The sequence below is a fragment of the Ammodytes marinus genome (assembly GCF_949987685.1).
Source record: "Ammodytes marinus genome assembly, chromosome: 7".
In the NCBI taxonomy this organism is placed as follows: domain Eukaryota; kingdom Metazoa; phylum Chordata; class Actinopteri; order Uranoscopiformes; family Ammodytidae; genus Ammodytes; species Ammodytes marinus.
The window spans coordinates 11,342,467-11,361,781 of record NC_137211.1 but is presented as its reverse complement, the minus strand read 5'-3'; the positions used below and the strand labels follow the sequence as shown (position 1 = coordinate 11,361,781).

The 19,315-nt window shown below is 43.1% G+C and overlaps 1 protein-coding gene across 2 annotated transcripts in view; it reads right to left on the bottom strand.

Annotated features, from left to right (window-relative positions):
• dip2ba (disco-interacting protein 2 homolog Ba) overlaps positions 1-18,428 on the bottom strand; it is a 62,219-nt gene extending 43,791 nt beyond the window's left edge. For both annotated transcript variants that reach the window (XM_080030965.1, XM_080030966.1), the window contains exon 1: positions 18,173-18,428. In XM_080030965.1, coding sequence (XP_079887091.1) covers positions 18,173-18,257 — 85 coding nt within the window. In that variant the 5' untranslated portion in view covers positions 18,258-18,428. The remainder of the gene's footprint in view (positions 1-18,172) is intronic.
• Positions 18,429-19,315: the final 887 nt, after the last annotated feature.

Here is a 19,315-nt window from a genome sequence, read left to right as displayed (position 1 = left end):
AAAGTGCATTTTTACTATCTCAGTAGGTTCGCTTTTACTTAATTCCGCATACTGTAAAGAAAAACAAAAGCAGAGACTTATTGAGAAAAAGGCATCCTAGCCTGTCAATTGAATGACATACCAGTGTTCCAGCATTGCTGGTATAGTAGCCACAATGTACTCAGTGGCGAAAGTAAGCAAGTGGTGTCGGGTGTCACTAGCCCCTTTTACACAGCCAGTGAAAGCCGGGAATATGCCGGCCTTTCGGCCCTCCCCCCAGCTGTGTAAATGCGACAGTTGCGGAACGAGGGAAGAAAGGTGCGAGTGATCGTTCCGGGAATTTTACTACCTCGGGGGGTAGTAAGATTCCCGACACGATCAGTTCCGCCTCTCTGTTTAAATGCTCCAGCTTGTTGTTGCGGAACTGGGGGGCGTTTGACGTTCCATGTCCTACGTTCTAAACATGCGACCATGTTAGCAGTTGAAGGACGTGTGTTTAACATTAACCACGGCGGCCTGATGTCCCGTAAAAATCACCAAATAAAAGGAACGGTGTATAATCTAGCTGATCATAAAGTCCGTTGCTCAATCCAAACCCCCGCGCTTCATTTTGCAGAGTGTATGAGTCTATTTCTGCCCAGGAGAAGTTGTACAATGGAAAGCTAGGCTAGGCTAAGTAAGGGATAAAGTATAGCGAACGGGTCACTTGCTAGAAATAAAGACCGACAAGCTGAAGCAGGAGCCCGACGCGCAGCGGAGGGCTCTTGTTCAGCTTGAAGGTCGACCTAGTAACGGGGGAATAGTCTGCTCGCCCCGCTAGACTGTCTGCTTCAGCTGACTGAAGGCTCCGGCTCAGCTGTTAGCCACAGAGCTACTGTTTTGCTAACACATTCCGCCGCCGCTATTATATCCTAAGTCTGAGCGTATATCCACACTTTATTTCTGTCTACAGTAACGTGACTTCACACACTGTGTGTATGTGTATGTCTGATTGGCAGATCGCTGCCCTCACAAAGAGACTCGCTCACAACCAACCTGTCACACACACACACACACACACACACACACACACAGAGGTGAAGCGGTCGGATTGATTTAGTCAGTTTGGTTAACTGTCCCAGTGATGTTGGACTCAGCGCGTAGCGAGATCAACTGGCACATCGTGGGGACAGTAAAATACGGCCCTCTTACTGCAAGCTCCAGCACTTCTGCTCTCAATTCACCGGCCATTGTTGTTGTTGTAAAGCAGCTGACCGGCGCGGCGCTAAATGTTTACGTCACACCTGACGCTGTTTACAAGCATCTCTTTCATTCCGGAGCGCTGTGTAAAAGGGACTACTGATGCGCCAGCAGGCCGGCGTTGCTTGGTTCTGTGTAAATAACACAGAAGCAAGCAAAGCCGGCATATTGGAGTGATGTTGTTCCGTCAATATGCCGCAATCTCTGTGTAAAAGGGGCTATTGTTGCGGTGTGGCGGTTAAGACAGTCAGACACAGGTCACCAGTGTGGGACAGACGGACCTGATCTAAGGTTTACTGAGCCATCTGTCAGTTACTAGCCTGGAAATCCAGACCCTGATATCTTGAACGATAGAGGGTCTGGCCACGATCAATAGTAATTTCCAATTCAAGGGGCGGCTCCTACTCGTGCATTTCAAATGCCACTGCAAGCAGTTGGATAGCACTACAACCAATCAGAGCGATGCACAAGGTGACGTATTAAGCCGTTAGTTTAGCGAACAGCTGTTAAACTGTTAAATTAAACTTTTGCCGTGGTCGGTCGGGAAAACAGAACATTCCACTTACTTGCTAATGAAATATTTGAGTGCCGTCTTTTAAGTCGTAAAGCAGTGGTGTCAAACATACGGCCCGCGGGCCGCATATGATTTAATCCGGCCCGCGACTTGTAGAGCACACATTTATGAGCATTTAAAAAAAAAAAGTAAGTCTCTAGCCCATTCCTGTGAGGAGATATGAATTTTTAAAGAAATAACCAAAATGCTCACTCCAGCCGCTAGGGGGCAGCCTAAATAAAAAAAAAGCACATTTTAGCAACGTGGGAAATGGTAAATGGCAATCTTGCTTCACCGCTATTAATGTTTCCTCCAGTGCTTTATGGCAAAGTAAAAACCAAAAAAATAAAAAATAAATAAAACAATTTTTATTTTTAGTGCTGAACAATTAATGTACTAGCAAGCGCGATGTGTCCGCGGCTCTGCACGTGCGAAACGAGCAGGAGCATGCTAGTGTAGGCCTACAAGATTTATTTCCTAATTTTCCATGCTGCTTTATTTTTATGTTTTAAATTGGGAAAAACGAATTCCAAAACAACCAATAACCTCTGTATTTAAAAATAAATCAAAACAGTAGAAGTTGCACTTTTATTAAATTTTATTTTGTACTGTCTGCATGTTTGCACAAAATGTGTCCCTGTACATATAGTAAACAAAATTGGACAACTGTAACGTCAGTGCCTGTTGTATTTGTGTATTCAAATAAACAGTTGTTTATTTCATTAGTGCGTATTGGCATCTTTGAGCAAATTTTTGCTGCGGCGCTGCGCGCCGCACCTCCTATTCCCATGGCCAGCAGCAACCTTTACTAAGACATTTCCTGGGGGGTACAGAGATCCCTTGTGATCCGTGATAATGTAGGTTACAAATGTAGACTGAGTGATAAAGCATATTACTGAAAAACAAAGCTAGAGATTTGGAGTTGATGTACGTTATTTTGCCATTATTGTACTGGTCTGGCCCACTTGAGATCAGAGAGGCTGTATGTGGCCCTCGAACCAAAATGAGTTTGACACCCCTGTCGTAAAGGGTCGAGGCCAAAGCAGTCTAAAACTCACACAACATATCCGCAGCCATCTTTGATGTTTACTATCACGGCTTCGACGTCGCATGCACGTCACTGTCGTCATCCGGTTACGTCCGCCCCATGGCACCATACAAAGGGCTCTGGCGCGCCCATATTAGATAAAACCAATTGAAACGTGAGTCGGGATTTCTCGACTTTTTGAAAAAGCTTCAATGGAGAGTGTCCAGACCAGCAGGCGCAGCAAATTTAATTTGCCAGCGCCTAGTGGCAGGTCTGGGAATGCCAGGCTAGTCAGTTACTACATTCAACACAAATTCTGGTCAGTGTGGTCAGCACACAAGATAGCATGACGCCAAACATGACACGTGCTGTATGAACCTGAGCATAGCTGAGTAATATTTTCCATCTCTGGATGACATATGGAGAATTGATGCTCCTTGAAACTGCTTAATTGCTCATGGATGATGGTTTAAAAGAGGAAATTAATGTAGAAAGAGGAAGGATAACCAGGCAGCTGACTTATTAAATCAATATTGCACACTCATAAAAAAGGCATGAGTAGCCTTTGAGAAACACTCACATCCCGGTTGTTGAGTCTATTGCCGACATTGAAACCGCACAGCCAGGCCTTATTGCCTACGTTCCACTCTCTGGACAGCTCATGGTCCTGACCTTCCACCACCTACTGCTCAGTTATTAAACAGCCTGTCATCGGGATGGGAATCTGTTATTGCTCTGAAAATAATGGCTATGAGACCGTGGGGATGTTCAACAAGGTGCAACACAAGAGAAAAGTGTTAAAAACGGTATGAATGCCTGTCAAGACTAAGAAACATATACCTTTGTGTCAGCGAAAACATATCACATCATGTGGAACTGAAGGTGCAAGGTCAAAGGAGGAGGGGTAAGCAACAAGGCACTCACCAAGAAAAAACAGTTTGGTGATTAGATGAAAGTGTGGTGAAAGGAGGGACTTGACAGTGCTGCATTTACAACTGGTATGATCCTGATACAACCTTGAAGAACCTATATCTCCAATAATGAAGATATACTGTATATGAAAACACCACTGTCAGTTAGGCTGCAAAAAAACGATCTTTTCAGAAGCACTCACAATGAAACCCCACAATGGGGATGCATTGAAAACATCAGTCTGACATGCTAGTCAGAACTGTCAACACCTTTTCAGTGACACTGATAAATGACTGCCATGTCATTTTTGGCAATGCACTTTTATAAAAGACAAGGTAAAATCAGACCTGGATAGCCAGACATGTTTTCAATTGATGACACCACAAATCTGGCAACAAGTTGTGACATTATCAACCAGTCATCATCAGTTGTCTCCTGAAGTGAAAATGAAAACCTAACTTACCTAACCGTAAGGGGGTCTGATTTTAAGGTGGAGCAGCTTTTAATAAATAAATGTAAATAATGAAATATTGTTACAAAACATAAATTCTGTGTTGTTGCGTGATTTGCATCAGTACTGAGTAGCCTCAACTTTTTTACGGTTTTGTTTTCCTCTAGTTTATCTTACAGTTTATCTTACTGCTTGTACCAACTGCTATGATTAGCCCCTTTTACACAGAGATTGCGGCATATTGACGGAACAACATCACTCCAATATGCCGGCTTTGCTTGCTTCTGTGTTATTTACACAGAACCAAGCAACGCCGGCCTGCTGGCGCATCAGTAGTCCCTTTTACACAGCGCTCCGGAATGAAAGAGGTGCTTGTAAACAGCGTCAGGTGTGACGTAAACATTTAGCGCCGCGCCGGTCAGCTGCTTTACAACAACAACAATGGCCGGTGAATTGAGAGCAGAAGTGCTGGAGCTTGCAGTAAGAGGGCCGTATTTTACTGTCCCCACGATGTGCCAGTTGATCTCGCTACGCGCTGAGTCCAACATCACTGGGACAGTTAACCAAACTGACTAAATCAATCCGACCGCTTCACCTCTGTGTGTGTGTGACTGTGTGTGTGTGTGTGTGTGTGACAGGTTGGTTGTGAGCGAGTCTCTTTGTGAGGGCAGCGATCTGCCAATCAGACATACACATACACATACACACAGTGTGTGAAGTCACGTTACTGTAGACAGAAATAAAGTACTCACATGCATCAACCCTTGTTGACTGCTCGACACCATGCTCGACACTCTCTGCTAAAAATTGTGCTCTTATGGTCCATAAATATAAATACGTATTTCTATCTATGTTTATGCTCTAGAGAGCTGTCCCATCATTTCCGGCTTTCGTATTTTTTCCGGCCACAATACAGATTAGCGCCGCCTGCTGTTGTGGAGACATTACAAGCGCGGGACGTACGGAAAATAAGCAGTCGTCTCGGTGTGTTTTTGGGCCGTGACGGAAAGACTGGAGCTTCCTGAAACGGCGACTCCAGTTTTTGGGTAGTCGGAACGTGTCGGACTGGTGTGTCCTGGCCTTAACAAGTGCGCACCGAATGCACACGCGCAGAACACATACACACACGCAGACACACAGATCAGCTGATGGGATGATCAAACGAGAGGTTGTAAAGACAGGCGCACACGAGGGGTAGACCGACAGTGCCGCGCAGACGCTCGCAAATGATTATTACGGAATCAATGATTTTTTTTTTTTTTTTTTTAAGTCAGGCTGCTGTTGGCCTGGCGGGGGGTCCCGTTGGCCTGGCGGCCCGCCAGTCCTGTATAATGGTAGGGGAAACACTGCTGTACTGTTCATGTAGGCATGAAGTGTCTATGGGAGGGGATAAGAGTCTGTGTCAGTGGGGAACCACGGCTTTGATAATCTGACCTGAGTGAAATTTGTAGAAACCTAACTGTTGTGGTTTCAAACTAATGCTGATACCATTTTCGGTAGTCACTTGCTGGCTTGGTGCTTGTTGAGGGTGCAACAACACTCGTTTGGGACTGTAATTCATTTATCATTTTCTGTGTGTTCTTACTGGTGATATTGTTTCAAATGTTGAAACATGTGTATGGTGTTTCCTGTCTTAGATGGCACGTGTTTTCAGTGCACTGTTTTTTGTTGGATGGTAAATTGCCAAATATTCTCCAAACAATGAAGTGTAGTGAACTTTCTTCTTGTGGATGGTGGCTTTGTCCTGCTTCGAGCTGGTCATGGGCACTTTGTTTCTTCGAAGTCTCTCTCTCTCTTACTCTCATGTCTCTCACTTGTGCTCTTCATTTGATCAGCCACAGCTGATCACCACAGCCTTTGCAGAGGGTGTGGAGAACACGGTTATTTCTCACCAGCTGGTCAGTTTCTATATATGAAAGCTTAGGGCCTGCGTCAGAGGAAGGGCTGATGGGAAACCAGCCCTCGGGGGTAAAGCGGTGCTGCTCTATATGTACAGTGAAAGTTTCCAAAAGGTCAACTGGTCAGTCATTGGTATTTTTGCTTCTTTCTTTTGGACTCTTGCCTTGCTTTTGAATAGTTCTCTCCTTAATTCTTACCCGAACCCAAAGGGTTATCAAAAATGTCCTCAGGAAACCCCCTCTACAAGCTGATGTGTATCTCCCCTCTTGGCCCCTCAGAACACATTGTGCTAGAGCCTGGCTCGTAGTCATGGACCCCTTTAATTCAACTCCCTAGAGGAAGAGGTAAAACAAAGGCCATGAAAACACATTGCATGGGTGGGGCTTCAACTTTTTGATACTTAACTCTCAATAACGCAGGCTTCTTGGCCGATGCAGACCTATTATATGTTCATTGCCTTGAATGGAAACATTTGGTTAATAATTTGACACTGGTTGTATTGTATCACAGAAGTAATTTCCTGGAGAGTAGCTTCGAGAGTATTAGAGTAGGCTAACTCTAGCATAGAAACAGACTCCGTTTAGGTGGAGCTTAATATGTGCCAAATGCCACTGAGCGTGGTGACAGTCATTATTTCTCACACTCCTGTATAGGCAGGAGACTTCAAAAGTAGCTTTGTTTTGTTCTACATGCACCCACTGACAACAACAACACACTGTTGACGGTTCTCATGTAAATTGGCCCTGGTTGTGGTGATAAGTAGGACTGCAACTATCCATTATTTTAGTATTTGACTATTTAAGTGATTATTCCATGTTGGCTGTTGGGCTGGTTAATATACAACTATGCTTTGTAGACAGCTGTTATGTTTAAGTGGGTTGGCCTACTCATGCAATATATTTTTAGAAAGCTGAGATTATGTGATACGATTTATACAAATAATTTCAAGATACAATAGCCCCTTTTACACAGCCAGTGAAAGCCGGGAATATGCCGGCCTTTCGGCCCTCCCCCCAGCTGTGTAAATGCGACAGTTGCGGAACGAGGGAAGAAAGGTGCGAGTGATCGTTCCGGGAATTTTACTACCTCGGGGGGTAGTAAGATTCCCGACACGATCAGTTCCGCCTCTCTGTTTAAATGCTCCAGCTTGTTGTTGCGGAACAGGGGGGCGTTTGACGTTCCATAGTCTACGTTCTAAACATGCGACCATGTTAGCAGTTGAAGGACGTGTGTTTAACATTAACCACGGCGGCCTGATGTCCCGTAAAAATCACCAAATAAAAGGAACGGTGTATAATCTAGCTGATCATAAGGTCCGTTGCTCAATCCAAACCCCCGCGCTTCATTTTGCAGAGTGTATGAGTCTATTTCTGCCCAGGAGAAGTTGTACAATGGAAAGCTAGGCTAGGCTAAGTAAGGGATAAAGTATAGCGAACGGGTCACTTGCTAGAAATAAAGACCGACAAGCTGAAGCAGGAGCCCGACGCGCAGCGGAGGGCTCTTGTTCAGCTTGAAGGTCGACCTAGTAACGGGGAATAGTCTGCTCGCCCCGCTAGACTGTCTGCTTCAGCTGACTGAAGGCTCCGGCTCAGCTGTTAGCCACAGAGCTACTGTTTTGCTAACACATTCCGCCGCCGCTATTATTATCCTAAGTCTATTTGTACATTTACTACATAACTGTACAATGCATCTATTTAAAGAACAGACAATTGCACAGCCTTCTTTTTTATAATCTATTTTTTTTAAGATAATTTTTTGGTGTTTTTATTTTTATTAGACAGATTTGGAGAGACAGAGTTGAAATGGGGCAAAGAGGGGAGGACATGCAGAGAACCGACACGGGTCGGATTCGAACAGGGTCTGCTGCAACGAGGACTGAGCCACTAGGGGGACGCTCTAACCACTACACCACTTGCTTTTACTTATTTTCTCAATGTTCATTTTCAATAGACTAACACCAAAAAATGTTTTGGCAATAAACCAAATTCTGACTATGAAAATAACCTTTTAAACTTGATTTGACATTCATCCTGATAATAACAGATATACTGATATGAACATTTTAAAATGGAAACATTTTAGCCATCTCGCCTAGCCCTTTGATTAAGAAATCATGTTGATTTTCATGGCATAATTGGTGTGGTGAATCCAATAGCCGTCTACAAATTAGGAAATCACTCCCTTAACTTGTGAGATCTTTCAGCACTAATGTTTAGGTACACACACTTTGTAGGTAACACGCTAAAAACATCTCAAACCACTGGTGTGATGCTTTTACAATTAGCATACCTATCGCATATCACCATGGGTCAGACAGCAGGCTGGTTGGCCTGAGAAGGGCAGTCCTCAACATACTGTGGTATTTCACACAAAACCCATGTGCGTAACAGTGACCCACATTTACCAGCCAAGCAGCTAGTAGGTTGGATATGGAAGTGTTTGCTACTGGCTACTTTATACTAGCCAGGAACATTGGCCTCTGCAATAAAGAAATACAAACAATTAGGACTGACTCCTTGGGACTTTGAGAGGGTGGCCTCCACTGCAATAATGGTGGAGCTTTTGTGTCAAAGAGATGCTTGTTTTCTCCTCCTCGGGCATGAAAGCGAATTTGTCTTGCCAGCCAGGTCTATTTATATTCACAAGAGCATTCTTCAGCATTAGCACAGTCACACGGCCCGCCGGGCAGTTGATATAGCCTGGCGATACATTGGAGGGGCTCTGCATCAGCTCCCCACAGACTAAAAACACCAGAAAACACAACCAGATTTGGGTTTATTTCGGTTTTGTCACTAATGAGTTAATTACTGTTATATATGGAGGTTTAAATCACATCAGTCAACATTGGCTGGTGTTTCAAACTCTGGGCACCTGACAAAATGACTGCAGGCATCAAAACAACTGAGTGGCATGTTTGCACAACCCAACGTCAGAGAGGTGCTTTACCGTCAACTTATGCACAGTCAAGATTACGGGCTGCTCAGGAGGTGAATGAAGGTGGGAGAAAGGGTCCCATATTACAAATCCCTATGCATTATTTTCTTATGGTGAGTCACGTGGCGTCACGCATGTTAGCTCAGTAAACAGCCCAGTGACACAGGAGGCTAAAACAGGTTCTCTCACTTGGTGGTGGATGGATTTGCCCCAGAGAAGAGAACACGCCTTATTGCAATGACTCACAGGTTTACAACAAGCAGGAGACAGACTTGCCTAGACTGTTATATTATTCTAAACTGTGAGGCACATAAAACAAGCTACATACATTAAGGGGTGAATGTGTACAGTATATCACAAAAGTGAGTACACCCCTCACATTTCTTCTATTATTTCATTATATATTTTCATGGGACAGCACTGAAGAAATGACACTTTGATACAATGTAAAGTAGTCAGTGTACAGCTTGTATAACTGTACACTGTGTGTGAATTTACTGTCCCCTCAAAATAATTCGACACACAGCCATTAATGTCTAAACTGCTGGCAACAAAAGTGAGTACACCCCTAAGTGAAAATGTCCAAATTGGGCCCAAAGTGTCAATATTTTGTGTGGCCACCATTATTTTCCAGCACTGCCTTAACCCTCTTGGGCATGGAGTTCACCAGAGCTTCACAGGTTGCCACTGGAGTCCTCTTCCACTCAGTCATGAGAGCATCACAGAGCTGGTGAATATTAGAGACCTTGCGCTCCTCCATCTTCCGTTTGAGGATGCCCCACAAATGCTCAATAGGATTTAGGTCTGGAGACATGCTTGGCCAGTCCATCACCTTTACCCTTAAGCTTCTTTAGCAAGCCAGTGGTCGTTTGGAGGTGTGTTTGGGGTCGTTATCATGTTGCAATACTGCCCTGTGGCTCAGTTTACGAAGGGAGGGGATCATGCTCTGCTTCAGTATGTCACAGTACCTGTTGGTATTCAGTGAACTGTAGCTCCCCAGTGCTGGCAGCACTCGTGCAGCCCCAGACCATGACACTCCCACCACCATGCTTGACTATAGGCAAGACGCTCTTTGTACTCCTCACCTGGTTGCCGCCCCACACGCTTGACACCATCTGAACCAAATAAGTTTATCTTGGTCTCATCAGACCACAGGACATGGTTGCAGTAATCCATGTCCATGGTCTGCTTGTCTTCACCAAACTGTTTGTGGGCTTTCTTGTGCATCATCTTTAGAATAGGCTTCCTTCTGGGACGACAGCCATGCAGACCAATTTGATGCAGTGTGTGGCATATGGTTCGAGCACTAACAGGCTGACCCCCCACCCCTTCAAGCCCTGCAGCAATGCTGGCAGTATTCATAGGTCTATTTTCCAAAGCCACTCTCTGGGTATGACGCTGAGCATGTGCACTCAACCTTCGTAAGACGACCGCTGCCTTGCTACAGAAGTTGAGGGTAAAGGTGATGGACTGGCCAAGCATGTCTCCAGACCTAAACCCTATTGAGCATCTTTGGGAGATGCTCAAATGGAAGGTGGAAGAGTGCAAGGTCTCTTATGTCTCCAAGCCCAAGAGGGTTAAGGTACTGCTGGAAAATAATGGTGGCCACACTTAAGGCCCAATTTGGACATTTACTCACTTTTGTTGCCTGCAGTTTAGACATTAAAGCCACTACGAATAACATGGCACGTTGGCGTCCCCTTTGGACAAAAGCGGTAGTATTTTTACGACGCCCGCTGTCGCAAAGCTGTTTTCTAGCTCGTGCCAGGCGTGCGAGTGAACTGAGAAGGGCGCAATATAGTGCATGTCCGTGTGTTGAAAGTGTGAGGACTCTTTTCGGCTCCGTGAGAGTGGTTTTGACACTGCATCAACTAATGCCAGTCAGTGCTACACACACCTGATTGCAATGAGTTGATGCAGCAGTGTCACCTAACTACTCTCTCACGGAGCTGAAAGATTACGTGTCCTCACAGAAAGCGAATGAACGAGAGACGGTAGTTAGTATGGATCACGATGAGGTAATGTGTTTGTGTTGTTGATGTAAATAATGACTATTTCAGATAATGGTTATCTGATGATGGTGAAGCAAAGCAAACTTTGTGTTAGTACCAACCGCTCATTCATTTAGGAGTAAACATTGCAGTCTAGTTTCGCTCTCGTGAAATTGTATACACGTTGCTTGGCAACGCCCTCGTCCCGCCCGTAGCCTATATCACTCTCCCTTTTAGCTTTTCTTCATTGCATTCTCTTTTTTTTCTTTGATGGTTCAGCCCCGTTATCAGTCATTATGACGACAAATAACTGTCTCAAACAAGGCTCCCATTCCCCTTCCCTCACCTGGAGGGATAGGCTTCTCAAATCGCGTTGCAGCGCCACACTGAAATCTGCGACCAATATGGATATGTGACCATAGAGCCTGCACGAGCGAACCGAAAATCGGACTGGGTGTGCGACCAGACCAAAAGCAGTAATAAAAACTATATAAAAACGTCTTTCTTTGCACTGATGGTCTCGTTTGCTGTTAAAGGTCATTTATGATTATCAGAGGAAACATGAGGCTGTTTAAAAGATATTTAAATGTTACTCGTAGCCGCTTTAATGGCTGTGTGTCGAGTTATTTTGAGGGGACAGTAAATTTACACTTATACAAGCTGTACACTGACTACTTTACATTGTATCAAAGTGTCATTTCTTCAGTGTTGTCCCATGGAAAGATAATGAAATATTCGAAGAAATGTGAGGGGTGTACTCACTTTTGTGAGATACTGTATGTGTAAGAGGAAGGTCAGAGCGCAAGGTCAGACAGAGAGCAGCACAATTTCAATGGAAGAGTCATGCTTAAGGGTGCCTCGGAAAAGTAGATGCTTCAGCCTGGCCAAGGTCCTTCATACAATAGCCCTTTTGACACTCTTTCATGTGTCATGTCAGATTTGCAAAGTACACAGTCCTTAAACTGGAGCTGGGATATAATGCAATATGATCATACATCAGCTTATAATGGACTTATATTTTGACAATATGATATTATGTTCATCATCATTTCCAACCTGTTGTCTATACCATTGATTCAAAGACAATTGTCCTTAAAAAGAAAATTAGGCATTATGGTTTTTATTTTCAGTTTTTGAGTTGTCAGATGTAAATCCAACTGAAAAACATAACATTGAAGACAGTTAATTCACATCAATCAACATCAGTCTGAATGTTTCATCTATAACACTTTTACAGTAATCAGTATGAGAAAGAAAAAAATGTCTTACTGATATTGTAGATTTCTGCCATATTATCCAGCCCTACCTGACATTACATGAACTTGATCGACAAGTTAGGTATCTTCTTCTGCTAATGAGTGGGATGCCAACAACATCTCCTTGGGCTAATTCAAGGAAGGTTGGCTTTTTCTATGCCTGCCTCAACTTTTACCTTCAAGAGTCAAGTCACATACACCAAATCTCCAAATCACACCCACCCCACTCTGTAAGGGCTGTCTTGCTATCTAATGAGAGCATGTGAATTATTTAGCCTACAACAGGTCTGTGGGAGGAAAAGGGACTGCAGCTATCATTAACTATTAACAGAATAACAGTATTATGATGACACACACACACCAAAACACATGTAAGCTTTTGCCAAGAGTATCCAACCATCTGCTGGGACCTAAGGCTTTGGCTCTAAAGCAGCAAGGAAGATGATCTGTGGGCTTTTTGGAATCTGAACCCAACAGACATTATTAAATGTCATACACTTCCCAAAGATCTAAACCAATTTAAGAAATCAAAGTTTATAAAGTATTCAATGTTCATTCAAATGCAGTGAGAAATGAAAGAGTAAGGTTTAAATCGCAGCCATCCATCTTTATCATATTGTTACAAAAAAAGTATGATGCGTCATAGTTGTTCTATGTAAATAAATACATTCATTATTCAAATGATGAGATCGCAGAACAAACCTTTTGTTTGTTTGTTTTTTTTGGGGGGGGATATGACATTGTGTTCTAGAAAAACACTTCAGAATCATTTGACTCAATAGTATAAACATGAATGTAACTTTTAAACATGTAATTGTGAAACTTCTGTAAATAGCATCATGGGAAGCCGTCTGTAATTGCAATGTTCCCCGTTTGCTCTTGCTGGCGACATTTGTCGTATGTCATCATCCCCCTCTTCCCCTCCCCCTGTTTCCTGTCTCTTGTATGATTCTCCACTGTCCAATAAAGTCAAGAAAATCCCATACCAATACTGTCTCCAAAAACAAACAAACAAATGTAAATAAACACCTTTAATAGATTAATGCTGTGATAATTCTGACAATTACATTTTTGAATATATTTCCCACCCATTTGTAGGACAAGTGCAATAACCTTTGGTAGTAGTTGTAAAAAAAACATGTTGTACCAAAGTCAAAAGCTGTGAAATGATTTGAATATGTGTGGAGATTTCAGCTTTCAAATAGTTTGAAAGTCACTTATTCCTCTTTTCTTTTGTTTTTGTGCGGACCTCCACCCTAAAAACAAACGCTCTGCAAAACACGAGCTTGAGTTTGGGGAAGTGTCTGTCACATGTCTGTAATTCGTCTAAAAATAAGCACTTTGCCCGAGTCTACTTTCAAAAACAACAGTTTGCTGCTTATCCCATTCATAAATTATGCACAAGAGAGAAGAGATATGTTTTCACAGAGGGTAGACCTCCTCCCCATGTTGGGAGGAGAGTCTTCCTCAAAGATCCATCAGGCTTTTGCCCTACATGCTGTCACTGACGGCTATAGGTCAGAAGAATGGATGGATGATGCAGACCGGGCCCATAGCAGTGCTGTCATCTTGAGGGCCCTCTGTCCTAATACTACAAACAAGTCAGGCCAACTTCTGCTGCATCTGAATGCTGGCTGGATGGATGGGATGGGTAATGGGATGATTGGCATAGAAAAGCAACTGTCAAAAATCTGGATACTCTCTGTCTGCTAGGGCTGGCCCGAATGCCATTTTTCAGGCTTCGAGTAATCGTTGGTTTTTCCGAGCGAATATTCGGATATTCGTTCCAGAAAAACACACCATCAAACCAACATTAATAATGCCAATGTACTCACTGAAACCGAGTGTGTGAGCCGAGACAGCAAGCTGCATAGTTTGTTGATGCTTTAATAACTTTTGAACGGTAGTAAAGTTGGAGTTCCTTACTTTTTCCCCATGGAGGCAAACAGCTGTTTTTCCGTTCCAAATCAGCTGTCTTCCGCGCCATCGTAACCCATACAGGAGCTTATCAATTCATCCAGGAACGTGCATCTTTTCGGCGATTTATAAATCCATACAAAGATCCAATATTGATAGTCTTTTGTGTCCATATTATATCCATTATTGACTGCCTATTCCCATGATGCAAGCAAGTCACGGTTGATGATGGCTGAATAGCATGGCTGAATGTAAACAAACAGCTGAGCTAAGCTAACGTTAGCATTACGTCAAGCATTACATTTCCTTCCGAAATCGCGCTAATATTGTGGTAGCCTATAGAGTTATTAGGAAATAGGAACACAATCTATTCTTCCTCCATCTCTCTCTCCCTTCTGCGCTTGGTGCCGCTTTTAGTTTGCCTCACTCTGGTAACATCAAGTAGCCTACTACAGCTGATATCACCGCTGGTTGCGCTTTGGTCAAAGTTCAAATAATTCGATAAAATATTGTAAATGAACGTCTAATCTGTATTTTACAATTGTTTTATAACTTGTATATCCAAATATTATTTGCTGACCAAATATACTGCAGTTTGAGCTACCTTTGCAAAAAAAAATGTAAAAAAAAAATTTAAGAAAAAAAAAAACGAATATCCCGAATACTGAATTGAGCTCCGAATACTAATTTAACAAACGAATACTCGGATATTCGAATAATTCGGGCCAGCCCTACTGTCTGCACAATCACATGTATGATGATCATAGATGCCGACAGAGAGCAAGAAGTATTTCTCCATGAACACAGGCACAGGCATGTGCACCCCATGCATGAGAAGCCGCTCCTGAGACAGCAACATCAATTCTAGACATAGACTCATTAATTAAAAGTCCTACACAGGCTCTGAAACTAAACTTAGTAAGATATTAGAATCTGTTTCTCTCATATGCAACAGATGTGGTACTGCCGCAGGCTCATTATCACACTTATTTTGGCAACTGTCCGGTATTAAATAATACCCTTGCTCTTCCTGACAGAAGGAGCAGACTCTGTTTATGCCTATAGTGCTGTTGACTGGAAGCTTTCGGACTATTGACGATATAATCCCCTGTCATTTGCCTTATATTTTGTGTGAAGGTAATTTAAAAAATACAGCAACTCAACTTCTGTATAAATTACTTGAAAGTTAGTGGGAGATGTGAACCAGGTAGGCTAGTTACAGGGAAGAGCCAGACATGACCTTTTAACCCTGGCCCAGCTGAGCAAAGGCAGGGTGAGAGGGGTGAACCACTCCCTTCTTCTCAAGTACTAATGGCCTGCCCCTCCCGTCTCTTCCTATGGAGGCAGCTCATTCCAACGTGCACACAAAGGCTGGGTTCAGCTGAATGGCCTAAATGGCAGCACAGCTCCTGGCCGCGGCGGCTCAGACCAGCTGAATGTCCTCATTGTGTCCCCACGGTCACAGGGGGCTTGCAGAGCTGGCTTGTTTTTTAAGAGGCCATTTGGCAGGCCTGTGTTCTTATCCGAGCAACGCAAGAAAAAGCATTTCCACTTGGTTCAGAGGAGGGCTTGTTATGGACTCTAGAAAAATAGCCTATAGGTGATAACATGCTGGAGGCATCCAGTCACAAAGACTGGCTGCCTTGCTGGCTTTAAACGTATGTGAACCTAAAACACAGCAAAACACTCAAATCTCTAGCATTTATTTCCTCATTTTTCCACTTAGGTCAATTATTAAGAGTGGCAATGGGAAAGGCAATGCTAAAAGCACTGCTGTCACCTTCTATACTGTCCGACAACCAGTACGTTAAAGGACGCCGCCAGGACAATGTGAATATGGTGTTTTAATTCTGCCAGAACTTGTTATGTAAAGCAACCAAACTCTCAATATGTTTCTCATGAATGCACCAAAAATGAAATGCCATCAGAGCAGTTCCTGTTGATGCTGCATTAACCACATAACTGACCAATTATAAAAGGTAGCATGTTTTTAAAGCTAATTTTCAGTCCAGACAAGAAGATGTCAACTACATTCTGTTATGAGGTAAAAACAATAACAATACACTAAACAATGAAAAGAAAATGTGGTGGGCAATATGAACACATTCCTATATCATGTTGTATGTAAGTCTAAATAACAATATTTACACAGTATATACATTGTAATACACTTCCTGGTGAGGGGATAGTTATCACAGTGTAAATAATGTATAAAAACATGGCAAAATCATAGCAGACAAATGTTTATGTTTATATCTATCTATCTATCTATCTATCTATCTATCTATCTATCTATCTATCTATCTATCTATCTACACATTTATCACATGCATTATATATTGAGTCATATCAGCCACCCCCTTATAATGACCTAAAATATAACTGTGGTAAATGGTCATATTGTAATGTAGTGTAACTAGCTAACTAACCTTCTTTCAATATTGGCCAATATGAGCTGTGAAAAGAGATCAAGGGCCCGACTCAGATATTCTTATACTCAACTATTTTGTAAATATGTATTTGTATTACTTACTGGTGAATGCAACATAATTAAACCATGTAGTTAAGGTATTTTATAGTACCATGCTGCTTTTTAAAGGCCTTATTACCGGCATGGCGGAAATGGTCAGCCTGAATTTTGTATTTAGAATCCATCAAAACTAGTTTCGGCCAAACATGAGTGGGAAAATATAAAGTACAAAAGTATCAGATTCACAGTACAAAACCACATCACACCCTGTAAAATCAACAAATGATCAATCTGCATGGACATGTACATACTGAGCAGTGGGAGCGTAGGACACCTGGATTGGGTCACCCCTGCTGGAAGAGGGTCGCCCATAGGTGCCATGATGCAGGAGAAGGGGGACAGTGTTGGGGATATGACAGTGTGTGTCACTGGGTGCAGAGCAGTATAGGGGGCTAACAGCTGCTCTGGGGGAGGGGGTTGATATGCAAAATGCTTCGGATGAATGAATGGTGCAGAAATTATTGTGAACTAGTAATAAATAGGACACATCTATCACCCACCTACATCCAGAAAAGCAGAGCAAATATGCACACCTGACCTGACACACATCTGACAGGGAAGTGTGTAAGCCACGATGAGCAGCGCAGGTAGGTTCACCTGGTATAATTCCAGTAATAGCAGGTTTACACAGCAAGTGTATTATGCCATGAACACATCTTGTTGATCACTCTGATTACATACACTAGGTTTGGTAATTACTCAACATCATTACAGACTCAGACTTCATTTGACACCGGAGCAAACGATGACTGTTCATAACACAGGCCTAGTCATAACACCTCAACACGGGCCACAGTGAGTCACAGTTTTACTGCAATAACAAAATAGCATTTTTTATTTACAGCTGAGATCAAACAAATAGATGCCCTAGCTGGTACAAGGCCAGCATGATGTCAAACTGGAAGCCATGTGGTCACATATGAACCACATTCCCCCACCATGATGCAGAAGTGTGACAAAGATATGTCAGAGGGAGAAGAGGTCAAGCCCTGGTAGAGACCAGACCTTGCCTCTGGCCATCTCTGTCTGTCACACAGCGACACACAAGCTGAGCAATGGCTTTGACATTCAATCACACAGCAAATGAGGAGAATTTGGCCCAGAACACTGATATTTTAAATTGACAGTTTTTGTTTTTTGCTTCAAATGAGCTATGGTTGAGATAAAGGAGACACGAGGAAATGGATGAAAGCCTTTCTCCTCCTCCTTCTCCTGCTGCTACTACTCCTTGTCATGCACTGCTAGCTAGTGTGCCCACGTCCTGTATTAGCACAAAATAAGCTAACTAGGTGGCACAGGCTGTTGCCGGACGTGTGTTCTCATTCAATGTATTAGAAACGTAAAGTAGGACAGGACAGGAGGAGGGTAACTACTGGTTTTATCGCTGCTGGGCTAGCCAAGACACATATAGCTAGCTTGGAAAAATCAGCTATAGCATCCCTCCCCCTATTCTTCCAATAGCCCCCCCGTCCTCTCATTCTTACCTTCAGATAGCTCCAGATCCAACTCCGCCAATTGGTCTCTAACCTCTTTTGGCAGGGCGGACGAATCCACGCCGCGGTCTGCCATGACTTATCGCCGATAAACACGAGCACGAGCGCTCACGCTGTCAAAAGAAACGGCTCAGTGAATGTTTTAAAAAACATATATACAAAAAAATAAAAATAAAATAAAACGCCCTCCCTCAAGACACAAAACAAGCCTCGGAGTGGGAGAGACAGTCCATCCGCACGTCCGGCCCCTCCGCCATAATGGGTAAAACTCACCAACGGCGACGGGCGGGGTCACATGACTACATTTACCTCGCCTGCACGTTAATTCACTGCTGCGTCCAACACCGAGAGACCACGCCGACACGGTGGCTCCCCCTGGCGTCCTAACCCAGCAAACAAGAACACACGCACACACACGCTGTTCTGTGATCATTCAGACTGACAAACTCTTCCTCTTGAGTGAAGTTAGCGACGCACTTTATTATTTTTTTTACTCAGCTGCTCGCAATCAGTCCGTTTGTGTAAAGTTAGCGGCACAAGATCAGTCCAGTCTGCAGTGGCGTGCACAGACATTTTCGGGGGCAGGTGCTCAGTGCAAAAAAAAAGGGCACAATATATTCTATCGATGAATGACCAAATAATTTTAAGGTTACTTGTACAAAATCCCCCCCTGGCCTAATGACTTTTAATACCCGGCCACACATAGAGTGTTTCTCAAAGGAATTTGGGAGACTTAAGAAAAACCTTTTTTGAACCTTTTTAAAGTAAAATTCATCAATCTGGTGCACTTTGAGAAGAAAGCTAAGGCTAAATCACCTGTGTCAATGTGGGCTATTTAGTACTATTTTCTGGAATAATTTGGAGACACAGAATTACCAAAAAGCAGGAAGAAAAAAATTGACATATATGAAAAAAAAACAGTCAGTTTTGGATTTTTTTAAATAATCCCTTATCCCGAATTCTCTCTTTGAAGTCTTTGTTAGGCCCCTGATCTCCGTACTAATAATACCCTATTAAGGTAAATACAAGATTACTGCAAGTCTTGTAACATAGAAATAACTTATGGTTGGGACAAACTAATATAATTAGCTTTAAAAGGCCCTGAACAGTTAACATGACTCTGGTCTTGACTCT